The sequence below is a fragment of the Carettochelys insculpta genome, chromosome 6, assembly GCF_033958435.1.
Source record: "Carettochelys insculpta isolate YL-2023 chromosome 6, ASM3395843v1, whole genome shotgun sequence".
NCBI lineage: Eukaryota > Metazoa > Chordata > Testudines > Carettochelyidae > Carettochelys > Carettochelys insculpta.
Genome location: NC_134142.1, coordinates 82,441,095 through 82,459,037, shown reverse-complemented (window position 1 = coordinate 82,459,037; position 17,943 = coordinate 82,441,095). Strand labels below are relative to the sequence as shown.

Below are 17,943 nucleotides of genomic sequence, written 5' to 3'. Positions count from 1 at the left end.
GAGCAGGAGAGGTGGATGTGGACCTCGGACCAACTTATGACGTCAGTTGATGCTGCCACCATCATCTGGCGGGCCTTCTGGTCCCAGGCACCCACAATCAATGCCCCCGTTCCACCCGCCACCCCTGCTCCCTCCACTGACCTGCCCCGTGGGCAATGGCCATGGCCGGCGCCCACAATCTGCAAGCCCCTCCCCCATCCCCTGCCTCACAGCCCCTGACTCACCTTGCCATGACTGATCCTGCAGCAGCTTCCCCCGGCCCCCGACCTCTGTACCTCCCTTTGTTCCCAGCCCAAATGCAGAACCCAGACCTACAGTGGTAGGGGATCCCGTGGCTGATGCCACTCAGGATCCCTCTCCTCCGTGGGGTCATGGCCCCTGGACCCCTGTCCCAAGTCCCCCCAACCAAGTATGGATGCCCCCCAACCCAAGCCCCCACCCCTGAACACTGTGTATAGTTATATCCTTGCACATTTTTTTTGCACAACATTTATAACACACATCTTTTTTTAAGTAAACACGTTATTTGTTGACCTCCCCTGCACCCCTCTTTACTGGGGAGGAATGAGTAGGCAAAGGGAGGGTGTCATGGTGGGGTTGTGGTACAGAGGGTCACTGGGGTCCTTGGGAGAAGCTCTCCTGTAGGGCCTCATGGATCCACACCCCACTCCTGCGGGCTTGGCAGACCGGAGTTGCGCCCAGCTCTTCACAGCTGCAGTGAGCGTACACCCACCACCCCAGAAGGAAGGCATCCCCACCTCCTCGTCCGCAATGTTGTGAAGGACACAATAGGCAGCCACCATTTGGGGGACATTTTGCCCCCATGTCCAGCTGGGTGAGGAGACACCTAAACCGTGCCTTACGACATCCAAAGGCACACTTGACCTGGATCCATGTCTGGTTGAGGTGGGCATTAAACAGGTCCTGGGATGGGTCCAGGTGGCAAGTGTATGGCCTCATGGGCCAGGGCATGAGGGGTAGGCAGCATCCCCCACCACAGACAATGTCACGTACATGACCCCGACTACCAGCTCTCAGCAGAGGATGTAGGTGCCCGCCTTCATCCTCCAGCACAGGCCAGAGGTGCGGAACACTTGCGCGTTGCATGCCCAGCCCAACCACCCAACAAATGTCCAGGAACCATCCCTGGTGATCAACCAGGGCCTGCAACACAACAGATCAGTATCCCTTGCGACTGATGTACCACGCCGCACTGTGGTTTGGGAAACAGATGGGGGTCCTGTTGATTGCCCCAAAGGAGTTCAGGAACCCCAGGGCAGTGAAGATGGCCATGACTGCATCCAGGTCTATGATGCAGATGACCCTCCAGAGTATGAGTGTGTTGATGACCACCACTACCTGCAAGGGAAGGAGATCAAACACACGTGAAGGATTGAGGGAGGGTGTCCCTCGGCCCCAGCAGACTCCCCTTCCCGTCCCCTTCCCCCTGGGCTCTGCAGGCCCCCTCCCCATGAGGCCATCCCTCTGGCAACAGGTCAGTGTGAGAGTGGGACAGCAGGGTCCCCCAGGGACATAGCTTACCCCTTCCCCAATCCCACCCTTTCACCCCCAGCCCTGCTCCCCAAGGGTCCCCCCTTGGGTGGAACCCCATCCCACTGCCACATGCAGGGCCTGCAGCCCAAGAGTTCGTTACCTGCATAAGGAGGGCCCTGATGGTGAACTTTTCCATTCCAAACTGGTTCCCAATGAAGCAATAACTGTCCGGAGTGAAAAGCTTCCATAGAGTGATGGTGACCCACTTCTACAGGGAGGATGGCAGGCAGCAGCCATGTGTCCTGTCTGCAGAGGGCATGGGACAGCCAGGTGCAGAGCTCCAGAAAGGTGTCCTTCCTCATTTGGAAGTTCTGGAGCCATTGCTGGTCGTTCCACTACCCCATGACCAGTCCTCCTCCACACCCACCTGACCACTCGAGGGAGCAAGCGAGCGCAGGGGAGCCCTGAGGGCATGCTCCTCAGGCCCAGTACCAGGTGCTTCTCCCAAGACGAGGTGGAGGATGTCAGTGATCAGCATGAGTCGCAGTACAAGCACCTGTGAGGTGGTCCCATGCAAGACCGGGGGGATGATCTGGCACCATGGCTATCTGGAAAGCACAGTCTCTCACAGAAAGCATGTGAGCCCTGCATTAGCTATGCTGCCCCTCTTGGAGGTAGGCAAGCCTCAGCATGGGCAGAGAACGTGGTATGGGGGAGTCCATTTAAGGGCACACCAGGTTGGGGCTCCCAGAAGAGACTGCCAGCCATGAGACCCTGTCTGACAAGGTTCCAGGGTCCTTTCCATCGAGAGAGTGGCTGGGTTTTTTTGATCCACTTTCATGTGTGGACGCACTCTGTTGACAGACATTTTATCGGAAGATCTCTTCCGACGGTAACTTCTGTCAGCAGATCACTCTTGTGTAGACATAGCCATTTAGCTTTAACCCTACGTGGAGACCCATTTATCTAAGAAGCCACTGACTTCAATAGGACCACATAAACCATGTGTCTGACTGCTTTGCTGGATCAGGAGCCAGAATGCTCAGCTTCTTGTAGGATCAAGGCTTATACAAGTTAAAGAGGCTGCTTTAAATTGTTGAGCACCAGCTAACAATCCCAAAAAGTACTTAACTTTATAGTCTAGCAGAACAAGAAACAGCAGATCATATCTTAATTGTTTCTCAATGCCATTTCAGGGATGCAACTCCCACAGTTTTAGTCAAATGGAGTTCATCATGTCTCAGTTAAGGACAAGCAAAATAATTAACAGATGACTATTAATTAAAACTATATTAAAACTACATTAATACTTCAACCTTTAATTACTAATAATGGTTACAATTAAATTCATGACTAGGAAAAGAAAAACCACAGCATACAAGCTGCAAGCAACAGCTACTTTACCATGTTTTGCTCTGTTGAGCTTTGAACAGAGATTTCTATCTTAAGAGTTGTCTACTTTTTTCTATAAAGAACACAAAATACATATTTCTCCCATAGCCTAAGAAAAGACTCAATACTGTACTGATACGTCTACACTAGCACTTCTGTTGGTAAAACTTCTGTTAGCCATGGACGTGAAAAAGTACATCCCGACCAAGACAGACAAAAGCCCTGGTGTCGATACCATGATGTCAGCAGCTGACACTCCCTGCTCACATCACTACTATCACTCATTGGGGCTGTTTAATTATGCTGGTGGGAGAGTCTTCTCCTGCAGGCATAAAGTGGTTACAAAGGAGAACTCAGAATGGTGCAGCTGCAGCAGTACAGGTCACCCATTCTAAAGTCCATAGTGCGGACATAGCTTTGTCGTCTCATGGATAACCATGAGCAAACGGAATTTTGTTTAATAGTTGACTAACCCTGTTTGGGTTAGCATGGAAAACCAAATGAGCAGAGATAAATACTCCTCACTAAGGTCCTACAAAATCACAATATTTGACTTAGTTAATTCAAAGAAGCCAGTTAAGCTAATTTTCTTGTGTTAAGACTGCAATGAATATTAATAACATTTTAAAAATTAAATATGATCATTCATTTACATGAATTAAATTATTTCTTGTTGTTTTGTATAATTAAGAAGTTTTTAAAAGAGTGCCTAAACTTAAATGGCAATCACACATGATAATGGCCTTTTTCTTACCATCCTTAGAGAGCAGGTTCTTGTCTTTGAGTCTGGTAACAAGTTGCTTAAGCAATGCCAGATAACAAAAATTAAGGGGCTGGAGCACAAGACCTATGAGGACAGGCTGAGGTGTGATATAACAGCAGCCTTCAATGTCCTGAAGAGGAGCTCTAAAGAGGAGGGTGAGAAACTCTTCTCAGTGGTGTCAGATGGCAGAATAAGGAATAATGATCTGAAGTTAAAGAGGGAGAGGTGTAGGTTGGATATTAGGAAAAACTGCTTCACCAGGTGGGTGATGAAGCATTGGAATGCATTGCCAAGAGAGGTGTGGATTCTCCATCCTTCAAGGTTTTTAAGTCCTGGCTTGACAAGGTCCTAGCTGGGATAACTTAGTGGGGGTTGATCCTGCTTGAAGCAGGGAGATGAACTAGATGAACTCCTGAGGTCCCTTTCAGCCCTATGATTCTATGGCATCAAATGATCAAAGGCTGAAAGTAACTAATATCTTCTGTAAAATATTTCCTAATCATAAATATTCTCTTTTACATTTAAACCATGAAGACTTCAGAGTGTGTACATAAGAAATCAGTTTCAATAAGGACAGTTCTAGAATTCTTTGTGTGGGTTTAAAGTAAAGTAATTCTTTGCAAAAAGGAGAAAGAGACCTGTTTCTTTCCTGTAGGCTTACATTTCTGATCACACATCCTAAGCATTTCTTCTTCTTGAAACGTTCTGAAAAAGAACTGTCGTGGTCCCCTGTACGCTTTATGAAAACTGGCTTATGAATATCAGTATGCATAACTCAAAGATAATCTATGGAAAAATAAGTCATGTCTTTTTGAAGTCACAATCTGTTGAAACTCTACAGCCTCTTTTTGTGCATATATCATTCTTTTATGATAAATTAGAATTTTGATGGGTGAATCTGTTTTTAATTCTAAATGTGCTAATGAGGGCCATTAGTGATACTTTAGGAACTTAATGGCTCAGTACTCGAACTAACAGCCAGTCAATGGTTTTATTTTTCCTGTAAGCCTAAACTGTGACTGGTCCTAGAAAGGTGTGTGACCATGGCACCTGCTACTGGACTCCATCTTGAATTTATTACTTTTCCATAGGGATGAGGAGACTGACCAAAAAGGTTCTTGTGCTGAGGGTGCGGGGGAACATCTATTTAAGGAATGGGAAGCAATCAGCTCTCTATCTTCCACTGGCTTTTGAAACCACCTGATCCCCCTCAGAGGAAACCTGGGTGGGGGAAAGAACTCTAAAGAACTCTGAAAAGCTGTAGACCCAGGCCAGAGTAAAATCAACTCTGACATGAAGCATTTTACTTGAGATAAGAACAACTGTTTAGGTAAGAATTTGCATGTAACAAGGTAAGCTGGTGCATTTTTTATTATTTTGGCTCAGTAACTTACTTTGATCTGTCTGTTTTCACTTGTAATAACTTAAATCCTACTTTTTTAATACTTAATAAAAATACACTTGTTAATAACTTACCAGGTGGGTGGAGGGGAGGAGGGAAGCAACCACTATGCATCTCTTTGTTTCATTGGTAAAGGGGATCTTTATGAGGTTCTTTGTATAAGTTTTATATGAGGTAGGACAGATTTATTTGGGGTTTTAGACCCTCTGGGGGAGTTGGTTTCCTGGGAGCTATACGTGGCTCTGTAGCTGAGTCCTCCAAGAGCTGAACTATTTCAGTGTCTGCAGGGGAGCAGTAACCCCAACTCTGTGCCTTGGCTTGGGGGCAGGACAGAGCTACTAGTATAGCAGGTCTGGTGGTGGGGAGCCCCAGAGGTCAGGAAGGTGGACATAAGTGACTTGATCAGTGCACTAGGAGACATTCCCCAAGGGGATTTCTGTGATTCAGCCCATGACAACAACACCCTCACATTCTTTTACATAATTACAGCTTTTTCAATCAAGAAACTTATAACATTGGTTGTCTTGACAAAGAAAGATATCTATAACAAACTGGTATCTCATATAAGAGGGAGGTGTCCTACTCTTTGATAAGACATACTCATTAGTCCATTTGTCTTTTAGATCAGATGGTTCCTAGACTTACAAATCAGCAATTTTAGTATATTTACAACTTGCAATTAAAGACGTCTATCAAATATTCCTAAAAGGCCAGTAAAAATAAATAAAATCACTGTATATCTTTCAAGAAATTATAAAAGGAAAAACAGTATAGATAATACCAAAATGGTATAAATCTGCCTTCTGCAACTGTGTAAATGCTATGGAAGTTTCTAGGCTGAAAACACATCATTCTGACACAATAGAAAGGATTTTTTTTTTTTTTTTTTTTAAGTTTGAACATTTCATATAATTAAATAAGCAACTAAACTCCAGCATTTAAAGTGTCATTCTCCAAGCACTGTGTATATGAACAACAAGTATCTCTTTGGAATTCAGTCAAGGTGCAAATAACAAACTGTAAACACTTTCACATTACTATTCAGAGATGTAGGTACAGATTTCAGTAAGTGATGAAAACTGATCAGTTATTAAGTGGCGTGCACTTGAATATTATGGATCTATACTCTGAAAATGTAGTGAAGTCCTCATTAAGGAGAAGCTTTTACATACCTCTAACATACTTTAAAAACAAAACAAAAAGTAAATCCTGTTATTTAAGGAACATTGTAAATGGAGTAGAATATGCGCTGTCTCTTACTGCTGAAAACATACTAGAAAGAGTATTTTAAAGTATCACAAATCAGTTTGTTTTCAAATACTTCTGCCAAGTTATAGGCTGATTCTGTTCTGAAAGAAACTATCATCAACAGTAGACAAGTCCTTTTACTCCCTATATACATAATGCAAATGTATTATCTTCATAGTATTTTCAGGATACCTTGGTTGTCAGATATGCACATAGGTCCATCTCTTTGATAGTTCGCCACACGAGTGCTATAGGGACAATTCACGGGTATTTGTAGGTAGTTGGGTCCTAAACGGTGCCGGTGAGTATCAGGATATGCAAAAAGACGACCCTAAAATCAATTTTTCTTATATTTAGTCAGAACTTAAGACAAGAAAGAACCATCAGATAACTTAGTCTGACCTCCTGTATAACACAGGCCACCATCCAGCATCCTCAGGAGACTACACTACTACATGTCACAGAGAACAGGGGCACTGAGGTGCACCAGTGTGCTGTCTCCCTTCCCAAACCCACCCCATGGTAGCAAATTAAGTAAAATATATTCAGATAATCCAGAAAAGTGACCAGCACCCACTTTGCAGAAGCAGACAAACTCTCCCCTCCTCTGCCCTCCCCCCAGATCCCCATCAATCTGACTGGGGGACAACTTTTTCCCAGTTCCACATGTCACTCAGTTTGACCCTGAACATATTTTTCTGAGTGTATTTTTCATTACTACATTCTGAAATAAACAATTATGTGATCAAATGCACATTTTGCAACATGAAAATAAACCTTAATAAAAAGTCAAAATGACAAGTTACTCTCAATTTCCAGGGATTATTTTCAAGATTCTTTGTGTGTGTGCAGTTTCCTTCATATTTCCCTGACAATGTTTCAGTGACTTTGTTTTTCAAGAGAGGCTTTGGGCTAGGTAATAAGGCATAATTCCCTCCTTAGATACTAGCAGAAACAAATTGTTTACTATGTACGGAGAACAGATATAAAAAGCCACACTATAAACCAAACAGTGAAGGGTCGACTAAAGGAGTAATCTTAAAAGTGTCTAATCTGAAAATATGATGACTTTATATTAGCTCTGCAAAAATCATGTACACTGTTTACTATGTATTACACCAAACTCAAAAACTCAAGATAAAAACAATTAAAGCCTTTAATCTCTTCGGCTGGGGCTACACTGACTTGTTCTCTGGGCAGCTTCATGCTAATGGCAGTCTCACAATTGCAAGCTGCTGCTCATTAGCAAATACCGGAGCTAATTAACATAGCCACACGAGATCTCCCTGCTGGCAGAGGCTGCTGCCAGGATTAAACAGGCTGTGTAGACCTGCCAGCTAAAAGCCCCTCTGTCGCTAGCCTGTTTATGCCTGAAAAAATGCAGAGTTCTCCCAACGTAAGTCTGCCACTTCAGCACCTTCTGCCAACATCCTGGTCATCCTCATTCCAAGAGGAAGAAGGAATGTGTTGGCAGAGAGAGTTGTCCTGACATCTGGCCCTACGTAGATGGGTCAAATGTTGGGAGAGTCTTCCGCAACAGAACTGTAGGCAGAGGACGTGCAAATGCATTGAGCAGTTTGCATATCTTTTGCCAACAGACCTCTTCAAACTAGACATAGCTTTAGAACCCCTGTGGTTCTAGGGGTAAACTTGTGTATTAAGTGAAATATCTGCAGAAAGTAGAAGCCTCCTAGAATTATGGTTTTGGAGAAAGAAGTTATGCTTGCAAACCAGGTGAAAGAAGTGTACAAAAAAAAAGCTATTTCAGAAATCTGAAACCTTTTAAATTAAAAAGCATAAACATGCACGCATGCTCTACCAGAAGTACTATCAGCAGCTACTTGAGTTGATTTTGAGAAATGGCCTCTCACTTTTCAGCTGGCAATACATGCAGATGTATTTTACAACATGAGGCACAGCTGCACATCACTGATAATATCAATGAAACTGGCTATAGACCATAGTCATTCTAAGCTACACAGTAATGGAATTATTTCCAAATGCTTGAGACACATTGACTTGGCTGTTCACCATTTAATTAAAGAGGCTAATTAGGAAGAGAAGAAAAGTTAAGAGCTGAAAAAGATAAGCAGGAAATGAAAATTATTCAAAGTAGCTGCTAAATCTGCCATGGAATTCACCAATCCAAATAAAGAGTTCAATACAGGACAAAATCATAAACACGGGACAACAAAAAAATACATTATGACCTCTCAGTATTATCACCTGACAGTTATAACCAGTTTCCCCGACCCCGCCCCCCCACAAAAAAAAAAAAAAAAAAAAAAAGAAAGAGAAGCCAATACTCAACTGGCTCCCTGCCCTGCTTCAGCCAATCCTCCAGCCAATCCTGTGGCTGGGGCTACTGAGGTGACGGTACTCAGTACCAACAAATGGTGCACACACAAAAAAAACCGCACACTGGTTATAACTGTAACAACACCCACAATAATATGAAAGTTTTGCAGCACGTATACACTAAAATGTTAGGTTGACCCAACCACATTGCTCAGGGGTGTGGAACTTCCACATCAACCTAATCCCTGGTGTAGCCAGTGAGCTGGGTTAACTAGTGATGTGAGAACCCCTCTAGATGTTGAAATGAGTATCTATACTGAAGCGTTGCAGATGTGCCACTGGAATGGTTTAAGTGTAGACATAACCCTACTAAGAAGAAATACCATGTAGGAGATGTACTCTGTGCCAGAATAATACACCAAGATGTACTATTTACCTGTAACATTTTATCAGGACTAGGTTCAATGCCTGGGGGCATGTTACTTGGATCAAAGGCTATTTGTTCCACCTCTGCAAAATAATTGACAGGATTTCTGTCCAAGACAAGTTTGCCCACAGGAATTAGAGGATAGTCTTTGTGAGGCCAAACCTAGAAAACAATATACACACATACAGTGATTACTATGTGTTATAAAATACAGCAAGAAAGCAGATTCAATTATCTAATGCAGTCATTGTGTCTAGAATTTAATCTTGATAATGAATGATGGAGCGCGAGATATGCACTTTAAGAAATATAGTAGTACATCTAGAACACTCAAGTAACTTTGTTCGCCATTTTAGTGTGGTCCTGCTTCTCAAATTCTGAAATACAGCATCCACAGACATTTGAAGAATATCATGTTCTAAAAGGCATTAGTAGGTACTAACTCCATTGTACGCTTTTGCTTTCAGCAGCTTATAAATCTGTCAGAAGATAACAATTCAGGTGGAAATTTTCCACACTGTCCCAAGCTGATTCCCCCTCCCCCCCACACGAGCGAAATAATTTAACCATTTCCAAGAAGAAGGTTCGATAAAAGCAGGTAGAGCTTGCCAATCTTAATTATTTTGAAGCACTTTAGCACTGTCATAAGTATGACTGGCAGAGTATTACACCTGGGATCAGACAGGTACATTTTATTTGGGGACAAGCCTATTTTGGACCTATTATGTATATTCATTATGATATACTATTTCAATGGGCACGTTATTTGAGTAAGATCCCATTCTCATGTATAGTACATAATGAATACTGAATGAAGAAGATAGTTTAAAAAAAAAAAAAGAAAGAGAGAGAGAGTACATTCTTTGTGTTTAAGGCATTAGAGGTGGAGACCAGCAGAGGAAGATTCTATTGTAGGGTCTGTCGCACACTTCTCATGTGATGTTAGGATATATCAAATATATAGAAGTGGAAAGTGATGTTAGGATATAACAAATATGTAGAACAGGGGAAAAGGGAGAATTAAGTCTGCACAGTCTAATACTGGCATTTCATACATTCTGACTGCTTAACTTTGTAATTGTAATACTATTTTTTGTATACCCACATGTGCGCACTCCTTAGTTACCTTAGTTAGATCAAAAGGGTTAAATGGGAACTTCTCTGCTTCTTCAAAGGTCATAACCTGGATGTACAAAGTCCAGGACGGATAGTTTCCACTGGCAATGGCATTGTAAAGGTCACGCAATCCGTAGTCGGGATCAGTGGAAGCTAATCTTCCTGCTTCTTCAACAGAAAGGTTTTTGATGCCTTGATCAGTCTAAGCAAATAAAGAAGTGACATTTGTGACTATTTGTAATTATATAAAACTGGCTATGAAATACCATATAAATAAAAAGTGCTAACGTAGTAACTAGAGACTCTGTGCATATTCCACTTTATAAGTGAATTTCAGCAGGTAAATTAAACGTACCCCACAGTACAATCTGAACGTTGTCCTCTTAATTTGAGATCAGTAAGACAATAATACTTTTAAAATAATCAAGTCAGGTAACTGCTCTATGTACTCTTTGTTTGGTAGCCGAGGTCAGATTCTGCATTCCCCTTTTTGTCACACAAAACAGAGGCATAGGAGAGGCATGAAGGAAACAAAAATGTCCCCTGGGATATATACACTGAAAGAGAGAGCTCTTTACCCAGTTAGACCTGTTCTATACAAATCTACCCCTCCCTGTTAGGGGTGAACAGAGATCAAAGATGACGCCTTTGGTTTCTGAAAGACAGATTCAAAACATGTTCTTGAAAATGGGGCTTTTTAATTTCTGGAATATTTGTCAGCGTTCAGAAACTGCACTCTCATCACCTTGTATTCTAGAACAAAGAATAAGTTCTCAGAGTTGCCTCAAGAAAGACAGGAAGGGCCTAAGAATTCAATGGCCTACCCCAGTAATAGAAAAAGCAAGTTCTCAGGGAACTAACTCTCTTTTGGCTTTTTACTGGAAATCAGTGCATCAGCAATAGTTTCTGGAGCCTTAACTAGCTTAATATCCTAAGGACAATTCAGCAACATCTCAGAAGCTCCATTCTAGGTTGGGGACAGAGGCCTGAAGGCTCTGGGCTTTGGCTAAATTCCAAGTGGAGCTATAACCACATTTGATTTAGTCTCGTCTCATGCAAGTGATGGTAAGAGTTGAAGTTGGTTCACAGGAATTCAGGTAGAAACCTCAGGAGCAAAGGACAGCCTGTCTAGACCTCACATGTAACCCACGCTATAGATCTCAGACTGTTGTTTTCAGGAAGAAGGGCACTTTCAACAGGCAAAAATGTGTAGCATTAGGAAGGCCTGATGCCTTGGCTGGACTGTCTTTATGAAATTCAGGAAGGAAAGCCCAACACACCTCACACCAACACCAAATGTTATTCCCCTAAGCCAGGGGTGCACAAAGTGGGAGGCATGCCCCCTCAGGGGGCATGAAGTTTCTAAAGGGGGGGGGGGCGCAACGTGATTGGCTTCCTCTCTCCTCCCCCTCTGCCCACATGGCTGCATTATTTCTGGGAATCTAGATGCCCGCAAAACCAGGCTCTCTGTCCCTTAAATCAGGTATCTTCCTCCTTACTTTACAGGAGAGAAGAAGGGGCAGGGGTGGAGTTTGGAAAAGAAACAAGCAAGGAGGGACAGAAAAAAAACCAAAGAAGCAAGCTGCTCCCACAGGCTGCCTACTCCCTGTGATTGGGGACGAAAGGTCAGAGAGATGCATAGCAGCCAGCAATCCTCAAAGCTTCCCTGCAGACCCACACGCGCCCAAAAAAGAAAAGGATTTTTAAAGGCGTAGGGGCCACAGACTACATTGCAAAGCAGCACATGGCTGGAACCATTCACACATCTTCCCAGCACAGCCATGTTCTCCTTCTGCAGGCGTGTGGAACAGCTTCCTTTCCTTTTAACGAGTGGGGTATTTTTCTCCCTCCAACTCCACTTGTTTTTGCAGAGCAGGAGCTGATTCTAAGCCCTGCAAACAGCAGGGCAGGTTCCGTGGGACCTGCTGCCTTGCAATGTTCTCAAGTCTGAAATGAGACATTGCAAGTGGTAAATCTGGGAGCCAAATTGTCTTAAAACCTCTTGAGCATAGAATCAGAACTTCACTGGTGTCCTAATCTCAGGAGGACTGGAACAATTTTTATAGTATGGGTTCTCAGAGCTTTTGAGCCAAAGTGCAAACCCTGGCACCACTAGTTCCAGCGCCTATACCTAATCCTGGCACTGAGACAGCTGTCCTCAAGCAAAAGGCCATATGTCCAGCAGTGATCAAAATCTAGAACTTCAATTTGTCCAAAGTACTACACCAACACAGATTAATTACAAAGGGGAATATACACAGTTAGGGCCCTGACTAGCATGCATTAACTTCAGTGGAGCATGGCTAGTTCTCCTGATTTTATTGCATGTCTCATGATATTGGTGTCTTTCTTAAAAGCCCAGGTCCTGAAGTCAAATGATTTCATGAGAATCTCAACTTTCCCCTGGAACTCCAAAGTATGTTTCTAGGCCTCACAGTTAAAGAGAAAAACCTTGAAAATGTTAATTGAGTGCATTCTAAATCCTTGGAAGCCAGAAGTCTATTTAAAAAAAAAAAAAATCCTTATTAGTCTAAGGGGTGGCCATGTTAGTCTGTATCAGCAAAACCAGTGAGGAGTCCCATGGCACTGTAAAACAGGGGTGCACATAAACTCTGCTGGCTCCCACAGCCTCTGCTGCCCCCCTGCCCCGGCAACCTCCACAGAAGGAGTGCTGCCTGTCATCCCCAGAGGACTGCCACTCACTTCAGGACAGGTTGGGAGAACCCTGGTTAATTGCAGGGACAAAAAAAGTGTGTCCTGATTTATAAAGCTTGTTCACCCCTTCCCTAAACAAAAAGGAAACTAGCTGTGAGCACTGGACTGCAGAAAAATCCTGGGCAAGAAGCGTACCTACTGAATTCTTCTCTGGACGACAACCTAGAGAGGATGAACTTAGGCCCAAGTATGTCACATGCACAAAAAACAGACTAAAATGCCATAAAAATTTCTGAAATCCACATAAAGAACCTGCAAACTTTACTACAGGTTGAACCTCTCTAATCCAGCACTCTCTAGTCTGGCAACATTCCCAATCCTGCATGAATGTAGTTAGCCGGATGACCACTTATCAAAAGGTGTGGCCAAATTTCCCGCAGCCCCATAAAGTTTGTTTGCAGCCACCAGTACTAGCTCTCAGTCTTCTGCACTGTGACTTAGCTGTAATTTACTCCTAAATGGCTTCTTAGAGCCCAGGAAACCGTGAAATGTTGGTAAAGCTGCTAGACAACACTGACCTGCTGTGATTCAACAGATTCTCTAATCTGGCACCTGACCGGTGCCGGAGGAGAGAGGTTCAACTTGTACACTAAAAATGATTCTAAGTGTGTACATCTTTATTTTAGAGTTTGTCAGTCCGTCTTGTCTGTCCATCTACTTGTTCAAGAACTCTTCCTAAAAACAGTAAGAGTGAGGATCACCAAATTTGGTATATACCTTCCTCTCACTGTAACTTAAAGCAAAGTAAAAGGTTTGGTTGTATCATAAAATGAAACATGCCTGGAACGGGATTGCTTAGCCATACAGAATGAAAAGGCAGAATCATCAAGCAGGTGAAAGGGGCTGGCTGGGGTCACCCACCCCCATCTGGAACTACCCAAGTCCAGAGCTTCTAACCATCCCAGGCACCCTTTAGGGAGGGACGGGGAAAGGGAGGCTGTAACTGAATGTATGGGAACATTGCTGGCTATTTCCACTTACACACTGAGGAAGCAGAAGCATAGTTTGGTGCATTCCTAACTCTGGCTGGGGATCATAAGGGCCAAGTATATGCAGACCTGTCCCAGCTGGAGCACATGAATTCCTGCCCTGGCTGTGCTTTCTGGAGCTGTAGTAGCCATGGAGAGGCACTTCTCACCTGGCCTCAAGGTGCTGTAGTGAGAGAATAGTGGGTACTCCTCTCCCTAGGGAAGCCTGCATACTTGAACCTCTCATCCCAGCCCCATAGCAATGATTTAAATGAAGCAAGTACACTTTCCAAAAAAAAAAAAAAAAAAAAAAAATTGAGTTAAGAACCTCAGCAATGCCAGGTAAATTTTCAAGTGTGTAATATATTATATATAAACTTCCAGGAAAATAAAGTGTAAGAGGATCGCACATGAGTCTAAGTAGTGATTCCTATACCTGCACTGAATAGCAAGAAGAAAGGTGTTTGCGATTATGCAAGGAAAAGAATAATCGTGAACCCAGAAACATATTTGTGTCTACACTACAAACATAAGTTGAAAGTTGCTTACTTCCAAGTCTACACACACCGTATTTCAAAGTTAAACTTCAAAGTAGGGCTCTACTCCATTCCCAGGAATGGAGTAAGGACTTTGAACTACTTCGACTTAACTTCAAAGTAAGGGAAAGTGTGTGTAGACTCTGCTGGATACTTCAATGTAGTGCCTAACTTCGAAGTTAGCTCCTAGTGTAGACGTACCCATGGTGTCATAAGAGAGCTGCAGCAGGTACAATAAGCATGATTTTCTAGAAGCTTCTTGAAGCTCACTCTGTATACACCCTAAATACTGTAACTGGTAATATACAAAGCTCTTTGAAGCAGAGCCTCTAGTAATAACTGCATATAGAAAGAATGCAAATCAAAGCAGGGACAACCTGGCCCTTTACATGTTCAATGATTAGAACAGTCCTTTCAATCCGTAACAGCCAGTAAAATATATGGAAAAACCTTTTTTCCAGATCTTAGACGCAGAGGCTGTATCTACAATGCACCTTCATTTCCGAAGGGGCATGTAAACACAGCAAATCAAAAATTCTGATGAGGTAATTTTTTGAATATTCAGCACTTCATTTGCATAATGGGAGCCACCTGCCACATCTAAAGTGCCTTTGAAATACAAAATAGCCGTGTAGATGGGGTTCTGTCAAAAGGAAGCCCAGCTTTCGAAAGCGCCCCTCTTCCTAATTGTTTTCATCAAGAAGGGTGCTTCCAAAAGCAGGGCTTCCTTTCAAAGTAACCCATCTACACAGCTAGTTTGCATTTCGAAAGCACTTTTGTTGGGGCAAGTAGCCACCATTATGCAAATGAGGTGTGAATATTCATAACACCTCATTAGCATTTTAATTTGCTGTATTTACATGCCCCTTTCAAAAGGGAGGGACAGTGTAGATTCAGCCATAGTGTCCAGCCAGTTCTATCGCTATACTGCCCACTGCTACAGAGAAGTAGCCACATTAGTCTGAAGATATATTTCCTGTTCAAGCCAACTAGCCACACACAACCAGCCAAATAGCCACATCTGCCTAATGTGTTGGACACAACCTCTTAGAATATCACTCTAATACCTGCACAGATCTTTCCCAAATGAGATCTGCAAGATTATATAATATTGCCAACACTCGCATTAAAAATTTTATAGAACCAATGACTGAAAAACATTTTGCACCATCATACTTCTAATTTATAATGGCGGATTTGTATTGCAAAGTATGACAAAGTGGCTAAACTTAAAACCAATACCTTAACATGAAATTTGCAGTAAACAGCTTTGCCATCAGCATTAATCAGTTTAAAAGTATGAGAGCCGTATCCATTCATATGACGGTGTCCATCTGGAATACCACGATCACTGAACATGAAAGATACCTAAATAAAAGGCACAGTCAACTCTAGTAATTAGTAAAGTGATCCAATATATAGTTATTAATCCACAAAAAGCACAGCGGTCCCTCTAATTAAAGGTATAAATGGAAACAGTCTTATGCTGCAGACCATAATGACTGTTCACGTACCAAGACCTGTTCAACTGATTTCTTGTTCCAATGTAACCACACAAAGTCATAATTGGGTGAGAGAAGAGATAGAGAACATGCAATTAGGCTAAGTCTATGAAGTATTTAACAAAGAAGCAAAAAGATAGACACCAACCTAATGGGTCATTACAAAGGTTTGTTCAGAGGAAAAAGTCAGCTACTGTCATTTTAGAACTAACTGTAACAACTTTATCAGCAAGCACCATATTTTGAACTTAAAACGTTAATCACAAAAGAACCAGATTTAGCAGTTTGTTGTTTCTGACTAGGTCAGCTGCTTTCATTCAATATTTACATAGTGATAATCTTTAAATTGACTTTTGTCACAGTCCAAGTAAAATATAGTAAAAAAAAATAAGTACACTATATAATAACTTTAATTGTCAGCTAACTTTAAGATGACTCAAAACCTAGAATTACAATTTAACGGGCAGCAAAAAGTATACAGGTTGAATTTTGCAGATCTTCAGTAAATTGCTAACAATTTCAGATTATTATACTGCCTTACAGGTCTAAAAAAAATGGAAATTTCCAGACTGCCCAAGAGAATACACTATTTTAAAAAAAAATGACAAAACATGATTTAATAATGTAAGTTCCCTGTTAATGGAAGAATACATTGAATTCAAAAGGCAACAAGTTCCCACCTGGTGCAGAGATTCAGGGCGAAGGCTCCAGAAGTCCCACATCATGTCTGGATCCTTCAGGTGAGTTTGAGGATTTCTTTTTTGGCTATGTATAAAGGATGGAAACTAATTCAAAGCAAACAAAACAAAATTAAGACAGATTTACAGGGATCAGAAAAGTTTGAGGATATTTCAAGAGCTGACAAAGTTCTCTATAATTATGCTGAGGGTCTCTTTACATTAATACTAACATTCCAGGAAAACAGCTCTCACAGTATCAGGATATACAAAACCTACTTCAACCACAATACATGATACAAGGTTTCTGACACAGTACATTTTACACTATTGTAAGGCAAGTATAGAATCATCAACACTTCAAGGTAGTATTTGACTCTGACCTGTCACTTCTATCTATCTATCAGTAGCAAAAGGATAAGAGAGATTTGAGGTTTTCAACATTATCCAGATACTACCAACAAAACTGCTGTGTTCATTACATCCTCAAGCCTGTGCAGGTGAAATATTTATATGAACAATATGAATCAGCAGCACGATAAGCCAGCTCATTAAGGAATGTGTATGCTCTAGTGTCCTCAGCCTGGGAAAGTCTGTAATAAGGGGCTAACTCTCAGTTGCAAACCACAGGAGTTCATCCCAAGACTACCAAACTCTCAACTCTGCAGCAGGGAATGTGACAGCTCCATCTCAAGTTGGGGTTCTCTTGATTTCCTTTCCGAAGAACCAGAAGCCAAACCCCAGTTAGAGCTAGGGCTCCCAAGATTTTCAGTATCATAGCTCCATGTCAGGGAGCCTGGAATCCCTGGCATAGTAAGGCTTTCCTGGAGTAATCCAGAGGGCCAAAGTGCTCTGGAGACAGAAATCCTGGAAACCCAGACACCACAGCAGCCCAGCAAAGAACCAGGCAGGCTTTCAGACATTTCAGTTGTGACTGCAGACTAAAACAGATGCCAGTTAAAACCATCATTTTATACTGCCTTTGCACTCCTCTAGTGTATGTTGTCATGAGGGAGCTTGGCAAGGAAGCGTGTCACCCTGTTGCATGTTAGGAAGTTATACCTATCCAGCAGGGCCAGACACTAAGCCATTTGCAGTAGCAATGCTCACACGCAGGATTTTCAGCCAGTCAGGTTTAAGCCTTTGAGTGTGTCCTTAAATGTACTTGTTTGATTTTAGTTGTCTCAACTACAATTGAGAAGTCAAAGGAGTCAGTGTTCTGGTCTAGAAGTACTCAAACCTCAGAGTACTTGTACTTCTCAAAATGCTTTGCTGAGGGTTATGTAACAGCTAATACCTGCCGCAGAGATTTCACTAGGTCCAGCAGGCCCTCATTAATGGGGAGGATGATCCTCAAAACACCAGAAGCAGATAGGATGTGGAATAATTTGTGAGACTTTTCTAG

At 42.4% G+C, this 17,943-nt stretch overlaps 1 protein-coding gene across 2 annotated transcripts in view; it reads right to left on the bottom strand.

Annotated features, from left to right (window-relative positions):
• CAT (catalase) overlaps nt 1-17,943 on the bottom strand; it is a 42,026-nt gene that overhangs the window by 8,971 nt on the left and 15,112 nt on the right. For both annotated transcript variants that reach the window (XM_074997482.1, XM_074997483.1), the window contains exons 5-9: nt 16,542-16,646; nt 15,602-15,727; nt 10,151-10,342; nt 9,034-9,186; nt 6,492-6,630 (exon numbers count right to left, since the gene is read on the bottom strand). In XM_074997482.1, coding sequence (XP_074853583.1) covers nt 6,492-6,630; nt 9,034-9,186; nt 10,151-10,342; nt 15,602-15,727; nt 16,542-16,646 — 715 coding nt within the window. The remainder of the gene's footprint in view (nt 1-6,491; nt 6,631-9,033; nt 9,187-10,150; nt 10,343-15,601; nt 15,728-16,541; nt 16,647-17,943) is intronic.